Genomic DNA, 24,465 nt, shown 5'->3' with positions numbered 1-24,465 from the left:
CAGTATAGTTAGGGACATAGATACTGTTCTCTGCAGCCACAACCGGGAGTTCTGAAGGTTGCCTGCCTGGTGCCTGTAGGAGGGTTAAGGACATCTCCTCATGATTGTAGAGGAACTTGAATTGGGAAGGGGAGGTTTCAGTTGTTGTAGTCCACGTGAGAATCAACGACAAAGCAAAACATCATTCCTGGTTCGACAAGAGAATTTGAGGAGTTAGGCTCCAAATTAAAAGGCAGAACATCAAAGGTAATCAGCTCAGGATTGTTACCTGAGGCACACGCTAATTGGCATAAGGTGGGAAGAAAGTGTTTCAATTCATGGGGTTTTGATTCATAAGGCACTGGCATCCGTACTCGGGGAAGAGTGAACTATTCTGTTGGGAGGAGCTCTGCTTGAATTAGGCTGGGATCAGTGTTCTGGTGAATCATATAACTAGGGCGGTGCGCAGGACTTAGGGTGTGTATGGGTGGGGGAGGGAGGAAATTGGGTGAATTGAGGTTTAGAAATCCAGAGAAAAGTTGAAGCATCAGAACAGTATAGTAAAGTGAGTAAAGACAAGAAGAGTGAAATGAAAAATTAAATGAAAATCGTTTATTGTCACAAATAGGCTTCAAATGAAGTTACTGTGAAAAGCCCCTAGTTGCCACATTCCGGCGCCTTTCAGGGAGGCTGGTACGGGAATTGAACCGTGCTGCCTTTGTCTGCTTTAAAAGCCAGCTCTTTAGCCCTGTGCTAAACCAGCCCCAGTGGGGCAGGAAGGGACAGATTACATAACGACGAATAAGGTAATTGCAGGAAACATAAGTTAAAAAGAACAGTAGCAAGTCTGAGCTTTAGCAGTGTATTAGAAATCAGGAGACGACCACCAAAATGTTGATGAAAGAGGGAAAAAAACTAGGAAATTAGGTTAAACTAGTCGCAAATATAAATCCAGACAGCAAGACCTTTTCCAAGTATATAAAAAGGAAGAGAGTAGATAAATTAAACGCTGGTCTCTTAGAAGCAGAGACAGGAGAAATTATGCATTCCAAGCATTGTCAGGCATCTCTGACTTTGTCTATTATAAATGTTTCTGGAACATACCTCTCCATTCACCTGAGGAAGGAGCAGTGCTCCTAAAGCTCGTGTTTGAAACAAACCTGTTGGACTTTAACCTGGTGTTGTAAGACTTCTTACTGATATCCAAGAGGAGAGAAAAAACAGTGAACTACAGATCAGTTAGCCTAACATTAGTGGTTTAGAAAATGCTGAAATCTATTATCAAGGAAGTCTTAACAATGTACTTAGTGTGATTAGAACAAGTCAATATGATTTTACTAAAGGAAAATTTATTAGAGCAGGTAAAATAGTAGGGTAGATAAAGGGGAACCTGGATTTCTAAAAGGCATTTGATAAGGTGCCATACAAAAGGTTAATAGGCAAGATAAGGGCTCAAGGAGGTAGAGTAATATTTTAGTATGGATAGAGGGCATTTTAACAGATAGAAAGTAGAGAGTGGGTGTACAGGGCTTTTTCCAGGTTACAGTGAATAGTGGAGTGCTACAAGGATCAGTGCTGGGGCCTCAGCTATTTTATGACTTAGATGAAGGGACAGAGTATTGTACCATAGTTTGCTGATGATACAAAGCTGGGTGGGTAGGTAAGCTATGGGGAGGAAACAAGTAGGTCGCAAAGAGATACTGACAGATTAAATGAGTAGCCAACATTATGGCAGGTGGAGTAAAATGTAAGGAAGCATGAAATTATTAGCTTTGCTTAAACGATTAGAGGAGCAGAATATTTAAAAGGTGTGACACTTGTAAATGTTCATGTTCAAAGAGACTTGGGTGTGCTCGAACAAAGAATGCAGAAAGTTAGCATGCAGGTGCAGCAGGCAATTAAGAAGGCAAATTGCATGTTGGTCTTTATTGCAAGAGGATTGGAGTACAGGAATAAAGACGTTTTGTACAATCGTACAGGGTTTTGGCAAGACCACATCTGGAGTACTATGTGCAGTTTTGGTCTCCACATTTAAGAAAGGATATATTTGTATTGGAGGCGGTACAGAGAAGGTTCACTAAATTGGGCCCTGAGCTGAAGAGAGTTGTCCTATGATGAGGTTCAGTAAATTGGGCTTATATTCTCTGGAGTTTAGAGAATGAGACGATCCCATTGAAGCCTACAAAGATCTGAAGGGGTTTGATAGAGTAGACATTGAGAAATGTTTCTGCTAGTTGGGAAATCTAAAAGACGGGTGTACAGGCTCTGAATAAGATGCTGATCATTTAGGACAGAGATTAGGAGAAATGACTCCATTCAAAGAGTTGTAAATATTTGGAATTTCCTTCCCAAGCGGGTTGAGGAAGCTCCATCATTGAATATATTTAAGCCTGGGATAGACAGATTTTTGTTCTCTCAGGAAATTAAGGGCCAAGGGAAGTGGGCAGGAAAATGCAATTGAAGCCCGAGATCAGTTATGATTGTATGAATGGTGGATCAGGCTCCTGTGTATTCCTGCTCCTTTTTGTGTTCTTGAGAGATTTAATGAAATGAAAATCGCTTATTGTCACGAGTAGGCTTCAATGAAGTTACTGTGAAAAGCCCCTAGTCGCCACATTCCGGCGCCTGTCCGGGAAGGCTGGTACGTTGAGAATAAAATATTAGTCAAAACAAGATAAAGGAGTTCACATCTCTTGTATCTCATCTAACTAATCTGGATTTGCTAAATGCAGTCATTGTTTGACTAGAGGTAAATATTTAACACCCCCCATCCCCGCAATGCCAACAGCATTAACTCTCACCATTAAGTACACAAATACACATTAAAAATGCCTTTAGTGATTAGTCCCTTTTGGAGATATTTATTAAATCAGTCTTCTCCACTTACATTGACTAAGCCAAAATAATGTTCATTGACTGGAAACTGTTCTGGCCCAATCTCTTTCTCCAAAGCAGAGGCATTGATGCCCTGTTAAAAAGGAAGGGAAAATGGTTAATGATTTGTGCTAATCTGCTGTAAACAAAGGTTGAGTTGAAAAGTGGAGAATGGGTAGACAATGTTTCACATACAAAACTGAATAGTTACACAGGGTTTATAACCCCTTGCTGATATCTTCACAACATCTGAAATCCGGGGTTCAGTCTGGGCAGGACTTTTAGGTTCCTGCTGTACTATTAAGAGCCATGCTGGCTCACTAAATTGCTAATGTGTACATTTCCTTCTGAACTTTATTTTTATCATTACTACGCGGGACTTTATCCTAAGACTTAAGTTTGTGGTAGAGCTGCTTAGAGCTTACAATGAGGATAAAGTAGCCAGTGGTTGTTTATTGACACAAAATACAGCCTTCAAAGATCATGAATAATTAAATATTAACTATTTTAAGCATTATCTGGTAAGTACAATGGCCAAAGCAGATCTGACCTAGCTTAAATATCAATGATTTTGAATACCACCAGAAGAAATTACATATTTCATTTTCATTTACAGAATGCTTCATCCTTGCATTTCCTAACTCTCCACTTGATTATTCCAATGATCTCCTGGCTGACCTCCAATCTTCCACTTGAGCTCATCCAAAACTCTACATGCTCATATCCTAAGTATCATTCATTCACCTATCGCCCCTGTACTCGCTGACCTAATTGGCCTCCGATGGGAGTCCAGCAACACTTCCATTTTAAAATGTTTGTTCTCGTTCGCAAATCTCTCCATCCCTTTGCCCTTCCCTATTTCTGTAATCTTCTCATCACTTCCGGCATCTTGCATATTTCCAATTTTAATCGTTCCACCACTGGCAGCTTTGCCTTCTGCTGCCTGGATCTTAAGCTCTGGAATTCCCTCCAAGTTTCTCCACCTCACTCTCCTCATTTAAGAAGCTTCTTAAAACCTTTTTGACCAAGCTATAGTCATCTGTCCCAATACCTCCTATGTGAATCAATGTCAAATTTTATTTGCTAAGACTCCTGCAAAGTGCCCCGAGACATCTTGTTACGTTAAAGGCACTATTTAAATGCAAGTCGCTGATTTTGTAGTAACTGATCCCCATTTTCATCCATCTTTCATACAAACTGTTCTGGAAGCAACTTAAAGAAAGTCCTTTTTCTTTGGGGATTATGCTACCAGCTGTGTACATTTTGTTCCAACATTTCAGCTGTGCACAACAAGTTGTTGTTTAAAGTGAAGCAACATTTATTTCCCAAAAGGGAACAAAGATACAAGTAGTATTAGCAGTGAAATGCTGGGATCTTTTCCAAAATTCATGGTAATCTTTTGTCCCTTACATATTTTAGTTTTAAAACCCATCACAAGTTATGCATCTAATATTTCTGCGCATGGCTCTCATTATACTATAATTGATTTTTCTTCCTCCAGTTCCTCTGTGCTCGAATTCTCCCAGCACTTTCTGCATGTTCTTCCAATTGTTACAGTCATATGCAGGAGATAACCAGAGTCACCAAATTTTATGACCTTGTTGGTCACAAAAACAGAACAGAATGACCCCAGATATTAACTTCAGGTGGCAGCATTTTGTAAGACAATCATGGGTTCGGTTAGAAGCAGCCATCTGTACATTTGGTTGTCAACCAAATAAAAACTTGCAGTTAAAATACATATATTTTATTTTGTGCAAAATTAAAATCTGACATGTTTTCTCATGTAATTCAAAATCTCCATCTCTCACTCCACCCTGGTCTTTGTTTTTACCTGCCATGCTGTGCTCTCCATATAGCCTCCAACTGCACTTTTTCTTTGCATCTCATAATGCTGTTTCCATTCCTTAATCTTGTATGTCAGGTTCTATCTTGCTCATGTTTAACCACTAACCATTTGAAATTACTACAGTATTTGTTTATCGGTTCAAATCTTTTTCTTGCTCAATTGTACGTCCCAGCAGCAACATAATTTCACAGAAATTTCATAGCTGCTATCTTCCCCCCCCCCCCCCCCTCAATTCCATTTTAAAGCTGTAATGGATACTGATCAACCATTGGTCCTGGTGGGACATTCCATATCCTAATGGGTTTCTGCAAAACAAAATTCTTTGTTTCTTGTGTTAAGAACCTCGCTGAAGTTTTCTGTGAATGTCTCAAAACCCTGAAGGATAACTTGAAACACTGGTTCTTAGTGGCGTATTTTTGTTTGGAATAATGTGAAGAACCAGTCCAGTCATTGGATAAACAGTAGCTGGAACTGCTTGGCTGTTAAGACGGAGAACAAACCTCCTTCCCCAATGAGGGTACTAGCATATATACTGATCAGTCTCTTTGATATTCCCCTCTGTGGATTCTGCTGTCTACCTCAAATTCCTTGCCTTTAAAAGTTACCATTTGAATAGCTTCGGGTGCTCCGGTTTCCTCCCACAGTCCAAAGATGTGCGGGTTAGGCGGATTGGCCGTGCTCAAGTGCCCTCAAGTGTCCAAATAGGTTAAGTGGGGTTACGGGGATAGGATGGAGGTGTGGGCTTGGGTAGGGTGCTCTTTCTAAGGGCCGTTGCAGACTCGATGGGCCAAATGGCCTCCTTCAGCACTGTAAATTCTATGATTCTAGAATGAGCTTGTTCAAGTGCTGGTCCTCAACTCAGGCTATTTAAAATCCAGGGTGGAAGAGGTCCTTCCTGCCACCCTGCCAACGCCAAGATGGGAATCCAACCAAGACAGGGTGAAATTATCTTTACATTTTCAGGTGACTGGGAGGCAGTTTCCTTCGCCTCAGTTTCCTCCATGCCTATGCATAAACTCAAAGGACCTGTTACAGCTTTGCAGAAAGAACTGCTGACAGAGGCAGAAACAGCTGTGGGGAGTCCCCTTGACGGGTAGAGAACAGATACAGCATGCTGAACTGGGTAAAGATGCAGAGCCTCTGGAATCATACACACTATGGATCTTCCTGAAGCAGTAATAGGTGTGCGCAAATATCAACATTTCCTGAGACAGTACCTATTCAGGGTCAGAGAACAGAGGGGTCATTCATGATATATTCAGAGCACATGTCAATGGAGGAGCTCAACCATTGCCTCATGGAGACCCATATGCAACAAAGGCTGAATGGATACAGGAACAGCATGCCACATTCTGTAGCACTAACCGGTAAGTTGCACTGATGGCATAAACGTTTAGCGTGGGTGTCAGGTATGCCCCAGTTGGCAATTTCCTCTGACATCCATGCTGTTATGATAAAGCTGAAGTAGTCAGCAATCATGTTGAGGAGCTAAACCCTCAGTAAGAATTGTCCTCATCGTCATCCACTGCTTTGGTTCCCCAGGCTAAGGTCATGATCAAGGCTGCCTTGCATCAATATGGATCGGGCAGCCTATGGTGTAGACCTCAATGGCCGACTGTATGCACAAATACATGAACAGACTGCTTCCACCTCATTCTCACCTCACAGGAGGAAGCACTCCATAGGAGCAGCAAGAACAGAAGGAACTGCCTTGGTAGTCACGTAGTGGCATATTTGGGAGACTTTTGTCATGGCTGCATTCATTCATAAAGGACTCTAATGAAATGAAAATGCTGATGATTGGATCAGACTTGTGCAATTCCAATGTTTGATAGTAATGCAGAAGAATGAAGAAGTGAAGGAGGAGAAAGAGACAAGGGATACACCAGTGTGTTTGTGGCAATTGCATTGGAGGCCTTTCTCCCAGGCAATGGAGAGAATGGAAGACCAATGGAAAGGCTATGTGTTATGTGAATTTTGGATGTGATCCCTCTCTCTTGGAGATGTGAGTTTCTAAGCTGTGCGCCTTACAGGTGTCCTCACAAGAAATGTGTCTGAATTAGTTCAACCCAAGCTTCCTTCCATCCTGGTCAATGCTTTTGAGTCCTCAGCCAAATTTGGTTGACCCTACTCCAACACTACTTCGTCCTTGGAAGAGGTGTGCCCCTCCTCTACATCTCTCTCTTCACGGTCCACAACTCTCTGGTGGACAGATCAACTTAATCCTACAGGTCATTGAGGGAGTGTACTGGACTGTGCCCAGGACCAGTTAAGGCCGGAGTGTCATCTTCAGGAGTTAAATGTTTTGCTCTATAGTGGCCCTTGTGCTAAGATGTCAGTGTTTAGAGCTGCTCTATGCAAGGAGTTTCATACTGATGTCAGCAGCCTCCTCAATGGAAAGCCATTGTCTCCTAGCAACCATCTATATATTACCTCCAGTGCTACAAACAGTTGTAACATCTGCAAATACCTAAAGATGGAGGTGCCATGGCAGAGCTGTAAGGATACAATGCACACCTGCAAAACACACTTATGGTGGTTACAAGCCAGCTGAACATTGAAGGAGTAGAATCCCTTCGTATTCATGAATAGTTCCTCATCAGCCGGTATCTTAATGGCCACATGGATGCAATCGATAACACGCTGCAGCCCAGGAAGTCCCATGATGAGGGCAAATACCACTGAGTCCGTGTGGCTCAATTAGGGGTGAATTTAATGTAATCAGAAACCCTCTTGAAAACAATAACCACTATCTGACTTATGCTGTGATAGGTAGCCACTTGCAAAATGCCCGTCAGTTCCACTGCCCGCCCCTCATAATGCCCACAGGCAAAGAAGTTCAATGTCACTGCCACTTGAAGAGCTACTACTAGGATATTCCTACTGACCAACAAGGAATGAGGCACTCCTCGGCAAAGCCAGACAATTCTGCCACCATCTGCTTGGAAGTCGCGTCCCCATTATGTTCAGCAAGCTCACTATCAGAACAATATAGCCTAAGAGTATCATTTTTGTGCCCACCCTGCTCCTCATTTATCACCTTACATGCTTCCTAACATGCATTTGCTGTTGCAGCACCTGCACAACATTGTTGTTCATCTCCAAAATAGAGTAGCTCAGCCCTCTTCCTCGCTTGCAGATGCACAACAATGGTTGCCTGGATCCCCTCACACTGCAGCCCCCCTTCCACTTCCCCACACTCTCAAATTGGTCTGGCACTCCCATCCACTCTCAAATTGGTCCGATGCCCATAGATCAAAGTGTTTGCAAACTCTAGACTCTCAATATCCCCAGTGTGCATCTGAATAAAGAGCTCACTGATCCTTCCCTTTTTACACCGCTCAAACACATCCATCTCAATGACTGCCCTCCCCACCACCCCCCTTCCCATTTCGAATCAGACTCCTGTTCATGGATCTAGTTCTGACCCTACGTGTTCCCCATGATTCCCCCTCCAAAAATGCTTTCTGAAATTCAACAAGCTTAAAACTGGCTCACTTGTATGGTGAATTAATGACCCATCACTTTGGGGAAGGTTACTCCTCCACAAAACCCACGTCACCACCAAAAGTATCGGGAGACAGGACCACATCGAGAAGCTGGCATGCCATTCTTTCTCACTTAAGACTTTGCCCCTCCAGCCCCATGTATGACAATGGGTGGCAGGACACCACCACTAGCTCCAGTCTATCAAAATCTCTACTCCAGCCCAGGTGGTGCCCCGCTCTTGAAGGTCCTCAAGTGTACTCCACAGCCTTTGGCCAGCCCAGGCTCCTTTTTCCATCTGGTGATGTCCAATCTGGTGGTGGGGGGGGGGGGGGGGGGGGGGGACCTTTGGGAGGCCAAATAAGTGTCCAGCCAGTCTGTGCAGGTGCTTCCGATCAATTCTCTGCAGTATTTCATCGGTGCTGCAGGCTCCCCATGTGTCTGCTGGTGGCTTCATGATCTCAATAAATTTAATAAGTGGCATCTGATACTCTAGACTCCGATGTTCCTGAGCATAAAGATTAGCTTACAGATGATGTGTCACCTGGAAACCTGCCTGTTTTCATAAAAGGTGTCATCTACTTTTGCTTTCAAATCTGTGAGCATTATGCTCAAGACCTTGCCTGCTACTGATTGGATTGCATTTGATTATTGTCACGTGTACCAAGGTACAGTGAAAAGAATTGCTCTGCGTATAGTTCAGACAGATCATTCCGTACAAGAAAATACATAGGGCAAACATAAAATACACACTGTAAATATATAGACACAGGCATCGGGTGAAACATACAGCAGTGTAGTACTACTCAGTAGAGAAGATGAGTGAAGAGATCAGATCAATCCATAAGAGGGTCGTTTAGGAGTCTGGTTTCAGCGGGGAAGAAGCTGTTTTTGAATCTGTTAGTGTGTGTTCTCAGCCTTTTTGTATCTCCTGCCAGATGAAATAAGCCAGGTGGGAGGGGTTTTTATTATGCTGCCCGCTTTCCCAAAGCAGCGGACGGTGTAGACAGATTCATTGGATGGGAGGTGGGTTTGTGTGATGGACTGGGCGATGTTCACGACTCTCTGTAGTTTCTTACAGTCTCGGGCGGAGCAGTTGCCAGACCAGGCTGTTATGCAGCCAGATAGGATGCTTCAATGGTGCATTTGTAAAAGTCAATGTGGACATGCCGGATTTCCTAAGTTCCCAGAGAAAGTATAGGTGCTGTTGTTGTGCTTTCTTGGTCGTAACGTCGACGTAGGTGGACCAGGGCAGATTGTTGGTGATGCGCATACCTAGGAATTTGAAGCTGTCAACCATTTCCACCTCGACCCCGTTGATGCAGACAGGGGTGTGTACGATATTTTGCTTCCTGAAGTCAATGACCAGTTCTTTAGTTTTGCTGACATTGAGGGAGAGATTGTAGTCATTACACCACTCCACAAGGTTCTCCATCTCCCTTCTGTATTCTGACTCATCATTGTTCGAGATCCAGCCCACTACAGTCATGTCGTCAGCAAAGTTGTAGATGGAGTTGGAGCCAAATTTTGCCACACAGTCATATGTTATAGGGAGTATAGCAGGGTGCTGGGTCCACTTCCTTGTGGGGCCCCGGTATGATGCCAGCAGTGTTATTCCCCTCCAGTTGTTGCAATTGCTGAGTGGTCTGACTTAATAATAATCTTTATTAGTGTCACAAGTAGGCTTACATAAGCACTGCAATGAAGTTACTGTGAAAAGCCCCTAGTCGCCACACTTCGGGTACACTGATGGAGAATTCAGAATGTCCAATTCACCTAACAGCACATCTGTTGGGACTTGTGCGATGAAACCGGAGCACCCGGACGAAACCTATGCAGACACGGGGAGTCTCCGCACAGACAGTGACCCAAGCCAGAATCGAACCTGGGACCCTGGCGTTGTGAAGCAAGAATGCTAACCACTGCGCTACTGTGCAGCCTTTGGCAGCTTGATGATTAATCCTCACCTCCAGTCAACTAGAGACAAACCCTGCAGTCCAAATCTTGTTGCAAAAGTCCGTGAACTCTGCTGTGATGCTGTTCTTGCTACTTTTCAATGGCTCTGCTCTTTGACCCCAGGTGTCTTGTTGTTCTGGATGCACCTTTGGACCTCTGATGTGTTCCATTTCCCCCAGGTTGGTGTGCAGTGCTGTCATCGAACTCCTAGCTGGGATGATTGAAGATCTTCCAAAAAAGTGTTCCATCCACCTCACTTTCTGGTTCTTATCTGTCAATCGTGTCCTGCCATCCTTGCCCAGTGGAATGTGGAATTGCTTCTGGCACCATCAGTTCCCATACGACCCTGCACAGCATCTTGGAGTCATTCCAATTTGCTGCTTATTGTACCTCCTGTTTTTTAAACTTGATCCATCCACGTTTGGCACGTCCTTTGATGATCCAAAATTGCCTGCTTGCCCACTTCAGTTTCGTACTTCTCAGCTCAATTCAGTCTGATATATCTAAGAGAACCTCTAAAGCATTATAAATTTGTCTTGTACTTTTAAAGAACTACTCCCTTCCATACAAATAAGTCTTCCCGCTTTCCCCTACCTCAGTTAAGATTCTTCACCCATTTTGAACTCTTCTTTGCAGCATTTTTTTTTAAAAGGGAACACAATTATGCATATAATTAAGTTGGCTTTGAAGCAACCAGTTCTTCGGGCCTACCACCTACTTTGGACATTTATAGCACAAGCTCTGGAACATTGGGGGAAAAAAACTAACACAGCAATCTACTTGTGTTTGATTAATACACTAAGTGACAGCAGAACTTTAAGCCGACTACACTGTTAGCAAAACAAATTTAAATTCAGATAAGGAGTCAATTACACCATAGATAAAAGACAGCATTCCACCTTACTGTACAGAGAAGTATTGTTAAGCATAAAGAAGAACATAAATGTGCTCAATACGTACAGAAATAGTTACCACCTGATGTAGGATATCATCCTTAATCATGATGTTTGGATTGTATTAAATAAGCTACTGCTCAAATTTATTTATGCCCCTTTTAGGTACATGCAGCACACACCATTCCACAATGGATAGTTGATTTTCTATTTTGTCTATGAAAATAGTACTTAACTTAGTGGGTGCAGAAAAAGGGGATAACCCAGCAATTTACCCAAAGGAATAAAAGCCCATCTATTTCCACAATCTTCAGCCATCTGACCTTGAAATTGACTTTAACAACTTCAAATCACCTCTCCCGTTTTCTTTGATGATGCGGAGGTGCCGCGTTGGACTGGGGTGGGCACAGTAAGAAGTCTTATAACACAAGGTTTGTTTCGAATCTCTGGCTTTCGGCGCGCACCTGATGAAGGAGTTGCTGTTGGATTTTCTTTGATGTAGGAGCTTGTAATGTGGGATGGGTGTACTCATGCTTCGGAGGTTGCAGGAGGGAATGGGTTGGTGCTTGGGATGTGGATTGTTATTGGGTTTTGACTGTAGGACAGCCTGAACCCCATTTGTTGATCTGCCTTGCTCTTCCACCAGACTCCTGGGCTACTGAGGCTTCTTTATTGCACCAGCTTTTGATATTTCCAATCTCTAATTTCTCACACCTTCACTATTAGTTCTCTCATTTAATCATCTCCTGTTCTCCAAATAATCATTTATAATAACAATCTTTGTCACAAGTAGGCTACATTAACACGGCAATGAAGTTACTGTGAAAAACCCCCAAGTCTCCGCATTCCAGCGCCTGTTCGGGTACACAGTGGGAGAATGTCCAAATTACCTAACATCATGGCCGGGATTCTCTCAGCCCGCACTGGCTCGGAGAATTGGAGATGACGCCGGGACACAATTCTCTGCAGAATCGCCGCCAAATGTGCACACGGTCAATACGGCGCCAGTCAGGGGCCGATGAAAGAGGCCCCCGCGGCGATTCTCCGCGGTCGACCAGCCGGGTTCCCGCCGGTGTGGTTCTAACATGTTTCCACCAGGTGGGAGCTCGGACTCGCGGCCACGGTGGCGTCCTAGTGGGGGGCAGGGAGATCAGATTCCCGGGGGGGGGGGGGGGCTCCATGATGGCCAAGCCCACGATCGGGAGCCACCGATCGGCAGGCACATGTGATCCGGGATGGGGGGGGTGATCCGGGATGGGGGGGGGGGGGTTACCTTCTTCCACGCCAGCCCGCTGTGTTGCGCAGGCCCGGCGCAGAAGCGGCCACAGCGCTGATTTGCGGACCCGCGGCTAGCCACACGCATGCGCGGATCCGCGGCTGGCCGTGCAGGGCCGCGTATCGGCGCCGGCGCTGCGCCCAGCACTCCAACGCCGTGCTGGCCCCCTGTGGGCAATGGATTTGCTGGGCCAGGAGGCCCGTTGACGCCGGTGTCAACACTTGGCCGCGATTTTCGGGACTTGTGGGAGGAAACCGGAGCACCCAGAGGAAACCCATGCAGGCACAGGGAGAACGTGCAGACTCCGCACAGACAGTGACCCAAGCTGGGAATTGAACCTAGGACCCTGGTGCTGTGAAGCAACAGTGCTAACTACTGTGCCGCCGTGCCGTCCATGCTACTGTGTCATTCTTTTTCTTTTCTTGTATTTCCCATCACCGTTTTCCCTTGCTGTGCTCCATTTTAAAAACTGATCATCTGCCATATCATCCAGTTCTGATAAAAGGTTGTCTCGAATATCAACAGCTCGCCTTTCTTTACATATTCTGCCTAAATTTGCAGCATTTTCTGTTTTAGCTTCTCCCTCACCGTATGAAGATCTGGCTCATGATCTCCCATCCCCAAAATCAGGCGAGCACAGGCGAAAATAAACCGTGTGGAACCATTCATATACAGTATACTTAATTTCTTCCTACTTCTATTTTCTTTTTATTCACGCCATAGTGTGAGCATCGCTGGATAAGCTGGCATTTATTGCCTTTCATTAGCTGCCTTTGAGGTGGTGATGATCTTCTTCAATTGTTGTATTGTAGAGGTTTGATACTCAGAAGCTTGCGAGGTCACTTCAGAGTCAGCTAGGTTGGTGTGGAACTGAAGTCTCCTATTGGACAGACTTGGGAAAGACAATTGGTTTCCTTTCTTAAAGGAAATTAGTGAACCAATTTATATGACAATACAACAGTTTAAATAGTCACTTCTACTGGTACAAGCCTTTATTTCCAGATTTTTGAGTTATCATTACCTCTCTCCTCAAAGAAAATGTGTAACATTACTCAAAGAGCAGACAAAATGAAAAATGCTGCTCTATTTCACCTTGATCTCTTTTTGCTTAACTGATGCTGAATAAGCTAGCTTTTTTTTCTTTCTGTTGAAACAAAATATTAATGCTAAACTTAAGATTTAAAACGTGGGATTCTTCTGATTGGAGCCATTGCGCTAGATCAATTGCTTTTTCATGAGAAGAGACAGAGAAAGTGAATGAGTCCAGCCCACTTTTACACACCTCCTGGGCACCAGTATTCATACAGAGGTCATACTGCATACCTTAGGGAAACCTTCAATACGGGAAAAGGTAGATAACTAGAGAATCTGTTCCAATTTACAGAACATTGCAAAGCCAGAAGACATGGTGTGTGATCTGCCAGCAATGCTGCACCCAAAAAGCAGCAGGCTGCAGCGAAAACGTGACCGATAGAAGCCGCAAGACCCCGCTCCCGGGATCTACCCAGCTCGCAAAGCCTCGCGAGATCTAATGCAATCTCACGAGATGTTGTGGCAATCACTTTTTGGCAAATCTGCATATTAGTGCGAGACAGCTCTAGTCTCACTCTAATATGCAATTTCCCAAGGCACCGGGATCTCAGGCAAGTGCTGTTCAGTACTGGTCTCCACAAGCGGTTCCAGGCGGAACAGCACTCGTGGGGGTCTCCCAGGGGTTCGGACTGGGTGCCATGTTGGCATTTTTCAAACGGTGGCGTTCAGACTGGGGGAGGGGTGCCCTTTGCGGGTGTTGGAAAGGGGACCTAGGGACCCCCTCACAGGGAGTTGGGGGTGAGGTCAGGGGTCACGCAGAGTCTCCAGAGATTGGGATGCCATTTTGACATCCCAATCTCTTGCTACACTGAGGAGTACCCAAAAACATTTTATCATCTTCATGCTTAGCCGTAAACAAGTTACAGTTTCCTAAAATAAGTTTAGGTGTTCTGAACCTTGCAAACGCCATGTATATAATAGATGTTCAGTATTCCGTGAACTATCCTCACAGTGTTAATGATCATTTTTAAAGTAAAATACTGTATGGTTAATAATATATGGGCAATGCCATCTTTACCTTTGTGCCTTGAAACAGATACTGGGATTGTATAAATTAAAAGGTTAAAACTTCTACTTCTATTTGCAGCACTGAACTTTGCATTTTAGAACATATTTGTGAAACTATATTAAGCAAATAACTGGACTAAATGCAGAAGAAGTAAAATAATTTAATTAACTGCAAATGTGAAGACTGAATACAAGATAAATATCACCTAAATTCAGAGATACGATCACTGCTTTTAACGCATTGCAAAATCTAGTATTTTAAATAATTTCAGAAACAGGGCATACAATATATATTATATATAGAGGAAATACTGTTGAAAGAGATGTTTTTCTAAAATGGGTATGTGAGGTGCTATTTCACTCAAAAAAACAGTATGAATCCACCTCTTGCCACTTTACTTGGGCCCACCCCTGAAGATGATAGAAGCAATCAATTTTATTGTGGCTTAAAGTTGTAGCACAAGGCAAAGGAGTATGTGATGCCTCTACAGAGTTGACAGCTGGGGCAGTATCTCATTGCAACTGCTATCTTTACTCCTTTTCCTCATACAGCTGGGGCAGTATCCCATTGGAACTGTTATCTTTACCCCTTCCTTTTCTCATACAGCTGGGGCAGTATCCCATTGGAACTGTTATCTTTACCCCTTCCTTTCCTCGTACAGCTGGGGCAGTATCCCATTGGAACTGTTATCTTTACCCCTTCCTTTCCTCATGCAGCTGGGGCAGTATCTCATTGGAACTGTTATCTTTACCCCTTCCTTTCCTCATACAGCTGGGGCAGTATCCAATTGGAACTGTTATCTTTACCCCTTCCTTTCCTCATACAGCTGGGGCAGTATCCCATTGGAACTGTTATCTTTACCCCTTCCTTTCCTCATACAGCTGGGGCAGTATCTCATTGGAACTATTATCTTTACCCCTTCCTTTCCTCATACAGCTGGGGCAATATCCAATTGGAACTGTTATCTTTACCCCCTCCTTTCCTCACACATGGAAGGAAAAATATGATTTCAGACAGAGATGGCACATCATTTATTTCATCTTACTGGTGTGTAATATCAATTTGCAGAAAGGAAAAATACCACCATTATAACAAAAGCAAAATACCGCAGATGCTGGAAATCTGAAATAAAAATAGAAAATGCTTGATAAACTCAGCAGGTCTGGCAGCATCTGTGGAGAGAGAAGCAGAGTCTATAAGACATGTACAGAACTGAAACAGGATCTGGAAAGCGGGGTAAGAATAGAAAATCAGGAATAGGTCAGATCTAAGGAGAGATTGGCAAAGATGTCATGGACACAAGGCAAAGAGAGGCTTAATAGTGGCATTAAGGACTGAAGTGCTAATAGTGGCATAAAAGCAAGATAGCACAATGTGTCAACAGGAGAAGGTCAAAGACCCCTCCCACCCGGCTTACTCACTCTTCCAACTTCTTCCATCCGGCAGGAGATACAAAAGTCTGAGAACATGCACGAACAGACTCAAAAACAGCTTCTTCCCTGCGGTTACCAGACTTCTAAATTACCCTCTTATTTACTGACCTCATTAACACTACACCCCTGTATGCTTCACCGGATGCTGGTGTTTATGTAGATACATTGTGTACCTTGTGTTGCCCTTTAAGTACATGAAAAGAAAATACATAAATGATCTGTTGCGCTGCACGCAGAAAAATACTTTTCACTGTACTTCGGTACACGTGACAATAAACAAAATCCAATCCAATCCAATGCTCAGTGAAAACAAAACTGAGAAACAAGGGACAGGTGGAGGGAGTGTTGGGACAAACTAAGGAAAACAAGAAAAAGAGGGCAGAGTTCAAGATGGACAGAAAAGTTCAGAGTCTAAAGTTGTTGAACTCAGGGCAGCACGGTGGCACAGTGGTTAGCACTGCTGCCTCACAGTGCAGGAACCCGTGTTTGATTCCAGTCTTGGGTGACTGTGTGAATTTTGCATGTTCTCCCAGTGTCTATTGTTATTACTGTTCTTTTTTGAAAAATTCTGCAAAACCTGAATAAAAATTTTTATTTTTTTTTTTAAAGTGTAATGGAATACTCTCCACTTGCTTGGATGAGTGCAGCTCCTACAACACTGAAGCTCCATACCATCCAGGACAAAGCAGCCCGCTTGATTGCTCCTCCTTCCACAAACATTCAAACCCTCCATTACCAATGAACAGTGACAGCCGCGTGTACGATCTACAAGATGCACTGCAGTAATCCACCAAGATTCCTTAGACAGCACCTTCCAAACCCACGGCCTTCTCAAAGGACAAGAGCAGCAGATACCTGGGTATCCCACCACCTGGAGGTTCCCCTCCAAGTCGCTCACCACACTGATTTGGAAGTATATCGCTTTCCTTTCACTGTTGCTGGGGCAAAATCCTGGAACTCCCTCCCTAACAGCACAGTGGGTGGATCTATACCTCAAGGACTGCAGCGGTTCAAGAAGGCATCTCACCACCACCTTCTGAAGGGCAAGTAGGGATCAGCTACAAATACTGGCCTAATTAGCAACGCCCACATCCCGTAAATAAATAATGAATAAAATAAGCTGAAGCATATTCAGCATTGCCTCAAGTAAAGTGGCAGTGTAAGAGTTGAACTGTTGTCCAGATTTCCTTTTTCTCTATTCCAGATAAATGCTCTGATCCTTTCACAATATACTGAAATGTTCAATGGCTACAGAATTGACAGCACCAATCTTGCTGTGGCAATGCGAGTTCAGCACTGAAATATTGAGGAGGAAATAAGCCTACCATCAAAACCTGTAGCAATGGCACATGTGCAAAAACAGGTGCAATTCATATTTGGACTGCATGTGGACAATTAGTTTGAAGCTAATTTATGTGCCAAGTTACTGAAAGCATTTGAAATTGTAAGATCTATATACAAAAATTTCTTCTAGCAAACATTCCCCAACAAATGTACATGGTTATCTGTGCAAGAAAATTCCAAATGAGATTACTGCTTTGAGGGCATAAAGGCATTGTTATAAAGGAACTAAATCCCAAAGTGAAATGTGTATTTTTAGCAGTCAATTGCATTTATAATATATATTTATTTTATTTTTTAAAGCTGCAATAAAGTTTGATCTTCGTTTTAGCAGATGACTGCATGGCAACGATTACAGGCCATGTCCCTAATGTTAGGAAGTGGTTGAAGGTTTGAGTGTATAGAATTGTTAAGTGAAGTGAGAACAGGGGATGATGGTTGTGAAGAGTTTAAAAAGTAAGAAAACGTCATCTGAGCAATGCTAGAGGAAAATAATTTAAAGTTCCGGTAGAGACAGGAAGAGGTCGGCGAGATCAGAAAGTGCTGGGTGTAGCAGTGATTGGAGGGGGGCTTGGGTATGGTGCAGCACTGGGATGTGTAGGAGCATTGGTAAGGGGAAATAGCAAGACATGGGAACACTGGGAAGGGGACTGCAGGGGATTATTGATCGAAGCGTATACTGTCAACAGGAAAAATAATTGGTACTCAGCAATTGATGGAGATGGATTGGTGGGAAATGGCACATCTGTGGGGTACAAGCATTCACTGTCAGTGGGATTTCTTAAATGTGACCTGCTGATGGCTGTATTATTGGAAATTTAGCTGAGTAATTATTTTAAAGCTAATGCAAGTTCCGCCACATTACTGGTGAAGAAAACTCAAATTTCCCTCCCCCAACAGTGACTGGTACCTCCTCTTGTGGCTGCAAATATCCTCTCCTTCAAATTCCACATACACTCCCAAATGTGGGCATCAGAAAATTGACTTGCGCTTTTGAAGTGTTTTCTCAACACTTAAAATTTAAAATGGCTGACGACGCAGTTCAAGAACTTCAAACCAATTCCCAATAATAACCAGAAAGCAGCTTTAGGAAGGATAGATGAAGACATAGGTCCAGTCATGATAGTTCTGTCTAACTGGAGTTGTGGGGATCAGGGGAAATGGGAGCACCAAGGAGGAAATGGTGGCCAAAAAGGCAACAGCAAGGTGGATGTTGTCAGTATCACATCTCTGGCCAACAAAGCAGTATTAATTAACTTGAGGACATAAACAGAAATTTCACATGACAAGCAACAATGCCACCGTAGGATTCAGAGATTAGAGGTGAGTTTAATGGTGATACAAAAGGTTGGCAAGTGTGACAGAAATAAGCACAGCAGGGGGTGCGATATTGCAGAAAGTGTACACATATAGTTAAATAAAAATGTCAGCTTGGTGTAGCGATGTCACTTATCAGAGTAAGAGGATTATGGGTTCAAACTCTGATCTAGCACAATCTAGGATAACATTTTAGTACAGTACTGAGGGAGTGCTGTGTTATCTTTCAGCACTAACTGAAATAGAACATGGAGTTCTTAGTGTGGCCTGGCCATTAGTTTATTTACTTTTTATGGGATCTTGCAATGCCCAAAATGGTTGCAGTGTTTTTCTCTGTGCCAACGCTACGTGGTCTTCAACATACATGAAGGTGTTACATAAACGGAAATTCTTTTCAATAATAATTTCTATAAAAATTTGCACAAAAGTACTGAGTTGTGAAAAACTCTGTGTGCTTTAAAGATGATCGAGGTGACCACAAGAGCATCAATTTGATAAAACTTCTTACATTTTCCCAACCCATCCCTGCGCTCCCAATTTCACTATTACTCGCATTTTTTTTTAGGTTTCAAATGTTGCACATCTTTTTATAGCCAAGTGTGTTAACATCAACCAGTTACAAACCTTTTAATCAATACTAATTTATACTTGTCCACTAGGATATGAATGGTAGCACAGTGGTTAGCACTGTCACTTCACAGAGCCAGTGACCCAGGATCAATACCCAGCTTGGGTCACTGACTGTGCAGACTAACATTCTCCCAGTGTCGGCATCTCCTTTGGGTGCTCCATTTCCTCCCACAAGTCCCGAAAGGCGTGCTTGTTAGGTGAATTGGACATTCTGAATTCTCCCTCAGTGTACCTGAGCAGGTGCTGGAATGTGGTGACTAGGGGATTTTCACAGTAAATTAATTGAAATGTTAATGTAAGCCTACTTGTGACACTAATAAAGATCATGATTATTATATGTACACAGTAGACGGTGGCAACTGGCATGACCATTTTATTGCTGGGTAAAAAACCTGGAAATCCCTACCTATACCAGACAGACTGCAGCCGTTTAAGAAGGCAGCTCACCCATCCAAGTGCCTTTAAGGATGGGCAACAAATGTTGGCCTTGCCAGCAACACTCGTATACCATGACAGAATAAAAAATACTAAAGCAGTCATACTCAAATAAATTGGGAACCCATCATGGAAGAAACATCCTACTCAGTAACAAGATAAGTGACTGAACATAGCAAAATTATAGAAAATTACAAAGCTGCTACAGTAAAAATGTTTTGAATTGCAAGCAGCAGTCATACGAAGAATACTGTGCTTGCATAGTCAAATTTTCCATTATATTGGATTTTAATTAGCATCATGTCTGAAATCATTAATGTTCTCCTGCTCCCTCCACCTTTAGGAGTGCAGAGTTTCCTGCTGGTTATTCTTAACACCTACTTGTGAGTCCACTAGCACTCAGCTCAAAAAACACTTTAAAAATCAGAGTTTGAATTTGTGTGTTAATATGAGAAACATGTGTCAAATACACAATCTGCTATTATAACAACCAACTAGAAATTGCTTCACTTTTTAGACCTGCTGAAACTCAATGCCGATTTAAAAAAAAAAACACACTGATTAAGTGTCATTGAACAGAGAAATTCATTTTTAAAATGTTTCACTGTAGTGTGAAATTCTCAGATGTATCCCGAATGTCAAACTAGAGCGAACCGCTTGTCCATCCATGACAATACAGTGGCAATACCACCCCCACATATCTAGTCTTGACACCACAGCTCCTACTCTCTCTGGCCACTTAATTTTTTTTTTAAAGAATCTATTTTACAAGAGGAGTTTACCACATAATCGACTTACAGTACCAAAATTGAAGAAGGCTGCACTACCACAGATCAATAAATGAAAAGTAATCTTCGGACAAGACGATAATATATACAGCACCATGTAAGATGATGGGCCAAATGGCCTATATGATCTTCCGTCAAATTAATCGCAAATTTTAATTGCAAATCCTAAGAAACACTATGTTGCGATAACTTCATCTTATGTGAAAGCACAAAATCTATCACAGGTAGTTTCCAATTAAATCTCAGTTTTATTAAACTCAATACAAAGTCAAGACCTCTCTTGGGGCTTGACTTGGGGTGGTTCCTTGAACAAAGTGACACACGGTAGGCTTTACTAATCCCGGAGAGGAAATCCGTGGCCTTTTTATACGCCCCTTTCAAAGATCCCTTGAATGAATCACAGCAAAACTAAATACACGAAATGCACCATAGTGAAGTGCAAACCTAGAGAGTGAGAAACAGAAGGAGCAGCCAGACTCTCGACACACGATTCTGCGGGTTTGCAGCGCTCAGCTCTTCCTCACTATCCCTGCACCTGCCTCCCGGCCTCGGGGGACGCTGCAGCCGCCGCCCGGCAGAGGGAAAGCCCGTTCCGGCCGCCGCTCCAGCACCGGCTGGCCGGGGTGGGGAAGAGGAGCCCGGCTCCAAGAGGCGGAGGCCCCGCTCCTTCACTAATTTTAATGGATGTTTTCACTTCATTTTCCCTGGGTCTGACAGCAGCAGGCCGAAGAAGAGCCTGGGACTGGGAGTCAAGCGGCGGCCCAGAGGCCGGATGGGGAAGAGATCGGGCGCCTCAGCCCCGCTCTCCACACCGGCAAAGCCGCGGCTGTTTGCAAAACGAGAAGCGAGTGATTCCCCTCCCTCTGGCCACCTACCATGGTACAAATGGAAGCGAGTTTCCCGACTGTCATTAGTATTTCCATCCGTCCAGCGCCATGTTTCATCCGCTCATTCAGCACCGACTGGGGGCGGGGGTGGAGGAGGGCACGGCGGCCGCGCGGTCCTAGCGCCCGCAAATCATCAGCTCGGCACACTGTACACACATTCACTTAAGAGACATTCGTACATGTCCTTATCGATGGAAAAAATAACAATTTTAGAACTGTGGAGCACATTTCTCGGCATCAGTAAACAAAAGCAGCGAAAAGTACAGAAGCAGGGAAAGGGGGAAAATAGAACAAAGGGAAAGGCGTGTGATAGGCATGTGAAATTAAACGACAAAGGGATGATGTTGCACAGCAAAAATTAAGGACAATAGGACATGTGAAAAACAATCTAGGTCCAGAGAAGATATAAATGTAATAGCAGAATCATTAACAACCGCTGCTGTTCAAAGAAATAGGACAAGTGGTTATGATCCGAATTTGTTGAACTCAGAAGTGGAGTCCAGAAGCCTGTAAAGTGCCTAACTGAAAAATGGGGTACCATTCCTGGAATTTATTTTGAGCTTATTTAAGGCAGTGTGGGAGGCAGAGAAATCAGAAAGATTTCCTATTGAATCTGGCAGGGCTGCCCTCCCGGTCTGTTCGTGTGTTGTGTGAAACCCCTTTGCTTAGTCCATCAGGAAGGATTTATGCATCGGAGGAGTGTGTCCTGTTATTCACCCTGGGGTAACACAGACTGCAACTGGATGCAGTTGATCTGTAAAGCAGACACCAAACTTAGACGTTGGTTCAATACGATTTATTGAACTTCTGTAACAATGCACACAGCTTGCTGTGGGTTGACACTCTACTACTCTAAGTGTGCTAACTCTTACTAACTAGACCAGACTAGCTCTGAGCCACGTGTAGAAGGTGCTAACTGACATATAAACCCTGACTGTTATTACAGTTGTCACCAGTGGAAAGAGGCAAAGTGCTGATGCCTTGTGTGTTTTATAGTTAGTCAGCCCCCCCTCTCGTGTTCTGTCTGGTGATTGGTTGTGTTCTGTCCTGTATGTTGATTGGCTGACCTTGGTGTCTGTCACTGCCTGTCTTTACCTCATGATGTGCATGATTTGTCAGTTGCTTAGAGCATATATGACATATATACAGATATGACTATTTACAGCGAGTGGCAAGTGAATGCATATGTACATGGAAGGTGTCCAGCGTGCAGATACAGAATATGTCCAAAAGAAATGTCTATAAGTCCAATCTGTGGGCTGGCGTTGGATCCTTGTCGATCGCCTGGGAGGTGGAGGTGGAGGTGGGGACGACAGCGCCTTGACAAGCGGGATTGCCGCCAGATTGGTGGCCTCGTGGAGCGAGGTGTCCGGAGAAGGCATAACGACAGCTGGAAAAGTGAGATTCGGTGGTGGGCAGGCAAGTTTGCGTACTGCCCTTCTGTTACGCCTGACAATGGAGCCATCAGCCATGCGAACCATGAACGACCTGGGAGCAGCCTGTCGAACAACAACAGCTGGAGCTGACCAGCCTCCATCAGGTAACTTGATGCGAACAGCATCTTCCGGAGATAGCACAGGCAAATCAGTAACATGAGCATCGTATGTCAGCTTTTGCCGGTTTGAGTTGCTGCACCTTTTGCAGCACTTTGAGGTGATCCAGGTCTGGTAAATGAATGGCCGGTACAGTCGTCCGCAGGTCTCGATTCATAAGGAGTTGTGCTGGAGACATACTGGTGGACAGAGGGATTGCCCTGTACATCAGCAGCGCAAGTTTAAAGTCAGAAGCCGTGTCCGCACCCTTGCACAGCAGTTGCTTCACGATATGTAGCCCTTTTTCGACCTTCCCATTAGATTGCGGGTAATGCGGGGTTGAGGTAATGTGCTTGAATTGGTACAGCTTTGCGAAGTTTGACCACTGTTGGGTGTGGAAGCAGGGACCGTTGACGCTCATGACAGTGAGCGGCATACCATGCCTGCCAAATGTCTCCTTGCAGGCCTTGATGACTATCCTTGATGTGAGGTCGGACAGTTTCACCACTTCCGGGTAACTCGAGAAGTAATCGATGATGAGCACATAGTCACGCCCATTGGCGTGAAAAATGTCGATTCCCACATTAGACCACGGAGAGGTCATGATCTTGTGTTGCTGGGGTGTTTCTTTGGGCTGAGCAGGCTGGAAACACTGGCAGGTCGGACAATTGAGGACCATGTTGGATATGTCCTGGTTGATTCCAGACCAATAGACAGCCTGCCGGGCCCTGCGCCTGCATTTCTCAACACCGAGGTGTCCCTCGTGGATCTGTTTGAGCACTAAGCTCTGGAGGCTGCGAGGAATAACGATACGACCTAGCTAGATGAGGATCCCCTCGACGACGGTCAGGTCGTCCTTAACATTAAAGAACTGGGGGCATTGCCCTTTCTGCCAACCATTTGCAAGGTGATGCATGACCCGCTGCAGAAGAGGGTCCTTGGCATTCTCTTCTCGAATGTTGACCACTCTTTCATCTGAGGCCGGGAGGTTGCTGGCACACAGTTGCACCTGTGCCTCAATTTGGTGGATGAAGTCGACCTGTTCACAGGGCGAGGTGATGGCACGCGACAGGGCATCCGGAATGATTAGCTCCTTGCCCGGTGTGTATACGAACTCGAAATCATACCTGCGGAGTCAAAGGAGAATGCGCTGAAGCCTGGGTGTCATGTCATTCCAGTCCTTATGAATGATATGGACTAATGGTCTGTGGTCAGTCTCCACTGTGAAGGTTGGAAGACCGTAGATGTAGTCATGGAACTTTACAATACCGGTTAGGAGGCCCAGGCACTATTTTTCTATCTGATCATACCTCTGGCGTGGGGCATGGATCACAGGCGTGGCATCAGGCCAGAGTAAGATTTTGTAGCAGTACGGCATCGTACCCTTCCCACTGAACACATCCGGGTATTGTGACTGGATTTCGTCAATGTCAGCCTGAAGATTCACTTTGGCAGAGGACATGGCATGTACGCGCTGCACGAGACTGAGTAGCTTGCATGAATGGGCACCAAGCAGGGAAGCCTGGTCAGGCTTGACGATTTCAAATCGCAGTGTGGCATTGATGGTCTTGTTGGAGACATGCAGGTGATAAGACCCTAACGCAGTAATGGCATTGCCATTATAATCAAGAAGCTCGCAGGCCGGTGGAAGAATTTTTGGTTGCCTTTTGATGCGAGCAAGATCTGCT

At 44.2% G+C, this 24,465-nt stretch overlaps 1 protein-coding gene across 1 annotated transcript in view; it reads right to left on the bottom strand.

Annotated features, from left to right (window-relative positions):
• Window positions 1-21,362, bottom strand: part of LOC119977820 (ubiquitin carboxyl-terminal hydrolase 12) — a 49,910-nt gene extending 28,548 nt beyond the window's left edge. The window contains exons 1-2 of the mRNA XM_038819044.1: window positions 21,234-21,362; window positions 2,867-2,947 (exon numbers count right to left, since the gene is read on the bottom strand). Coding sequence (XP_038674972.1) covers window positions 2,867-2,947; window positions 21,234-21,302 — 150 coding nt within the window. The 5' untranslated portion in view covers window positions 21,303-21,362. The remainder of the gene's footprint in view (window positions 1-2,866; window positions 2,948-21,233) is intronic.
• Between the last annotated feature and the right edge of the window lie 3,103 nt (window positions 21,363-24,465).

This window comes from Scyliorhinus canicula, chromosome 14 (assembly GCF_902713615.1).
Source record: "Scyliorhinus canicula chromosome 14, sScyCan1.1, whole genome shotgun sequence".
Classification (NCBI taxonomy): Eukaryota; Metazoa; Chordata; class Chondrichthyes; order Carcharhiniformes; family Scyliorhinidae; genus Scyliorhinus; species Scyliorhinus canicula.
Note: the sequence above shows the minus strand (reverse complement) of the source record. Positions and strands in the feature narration are given on the sequence as shown.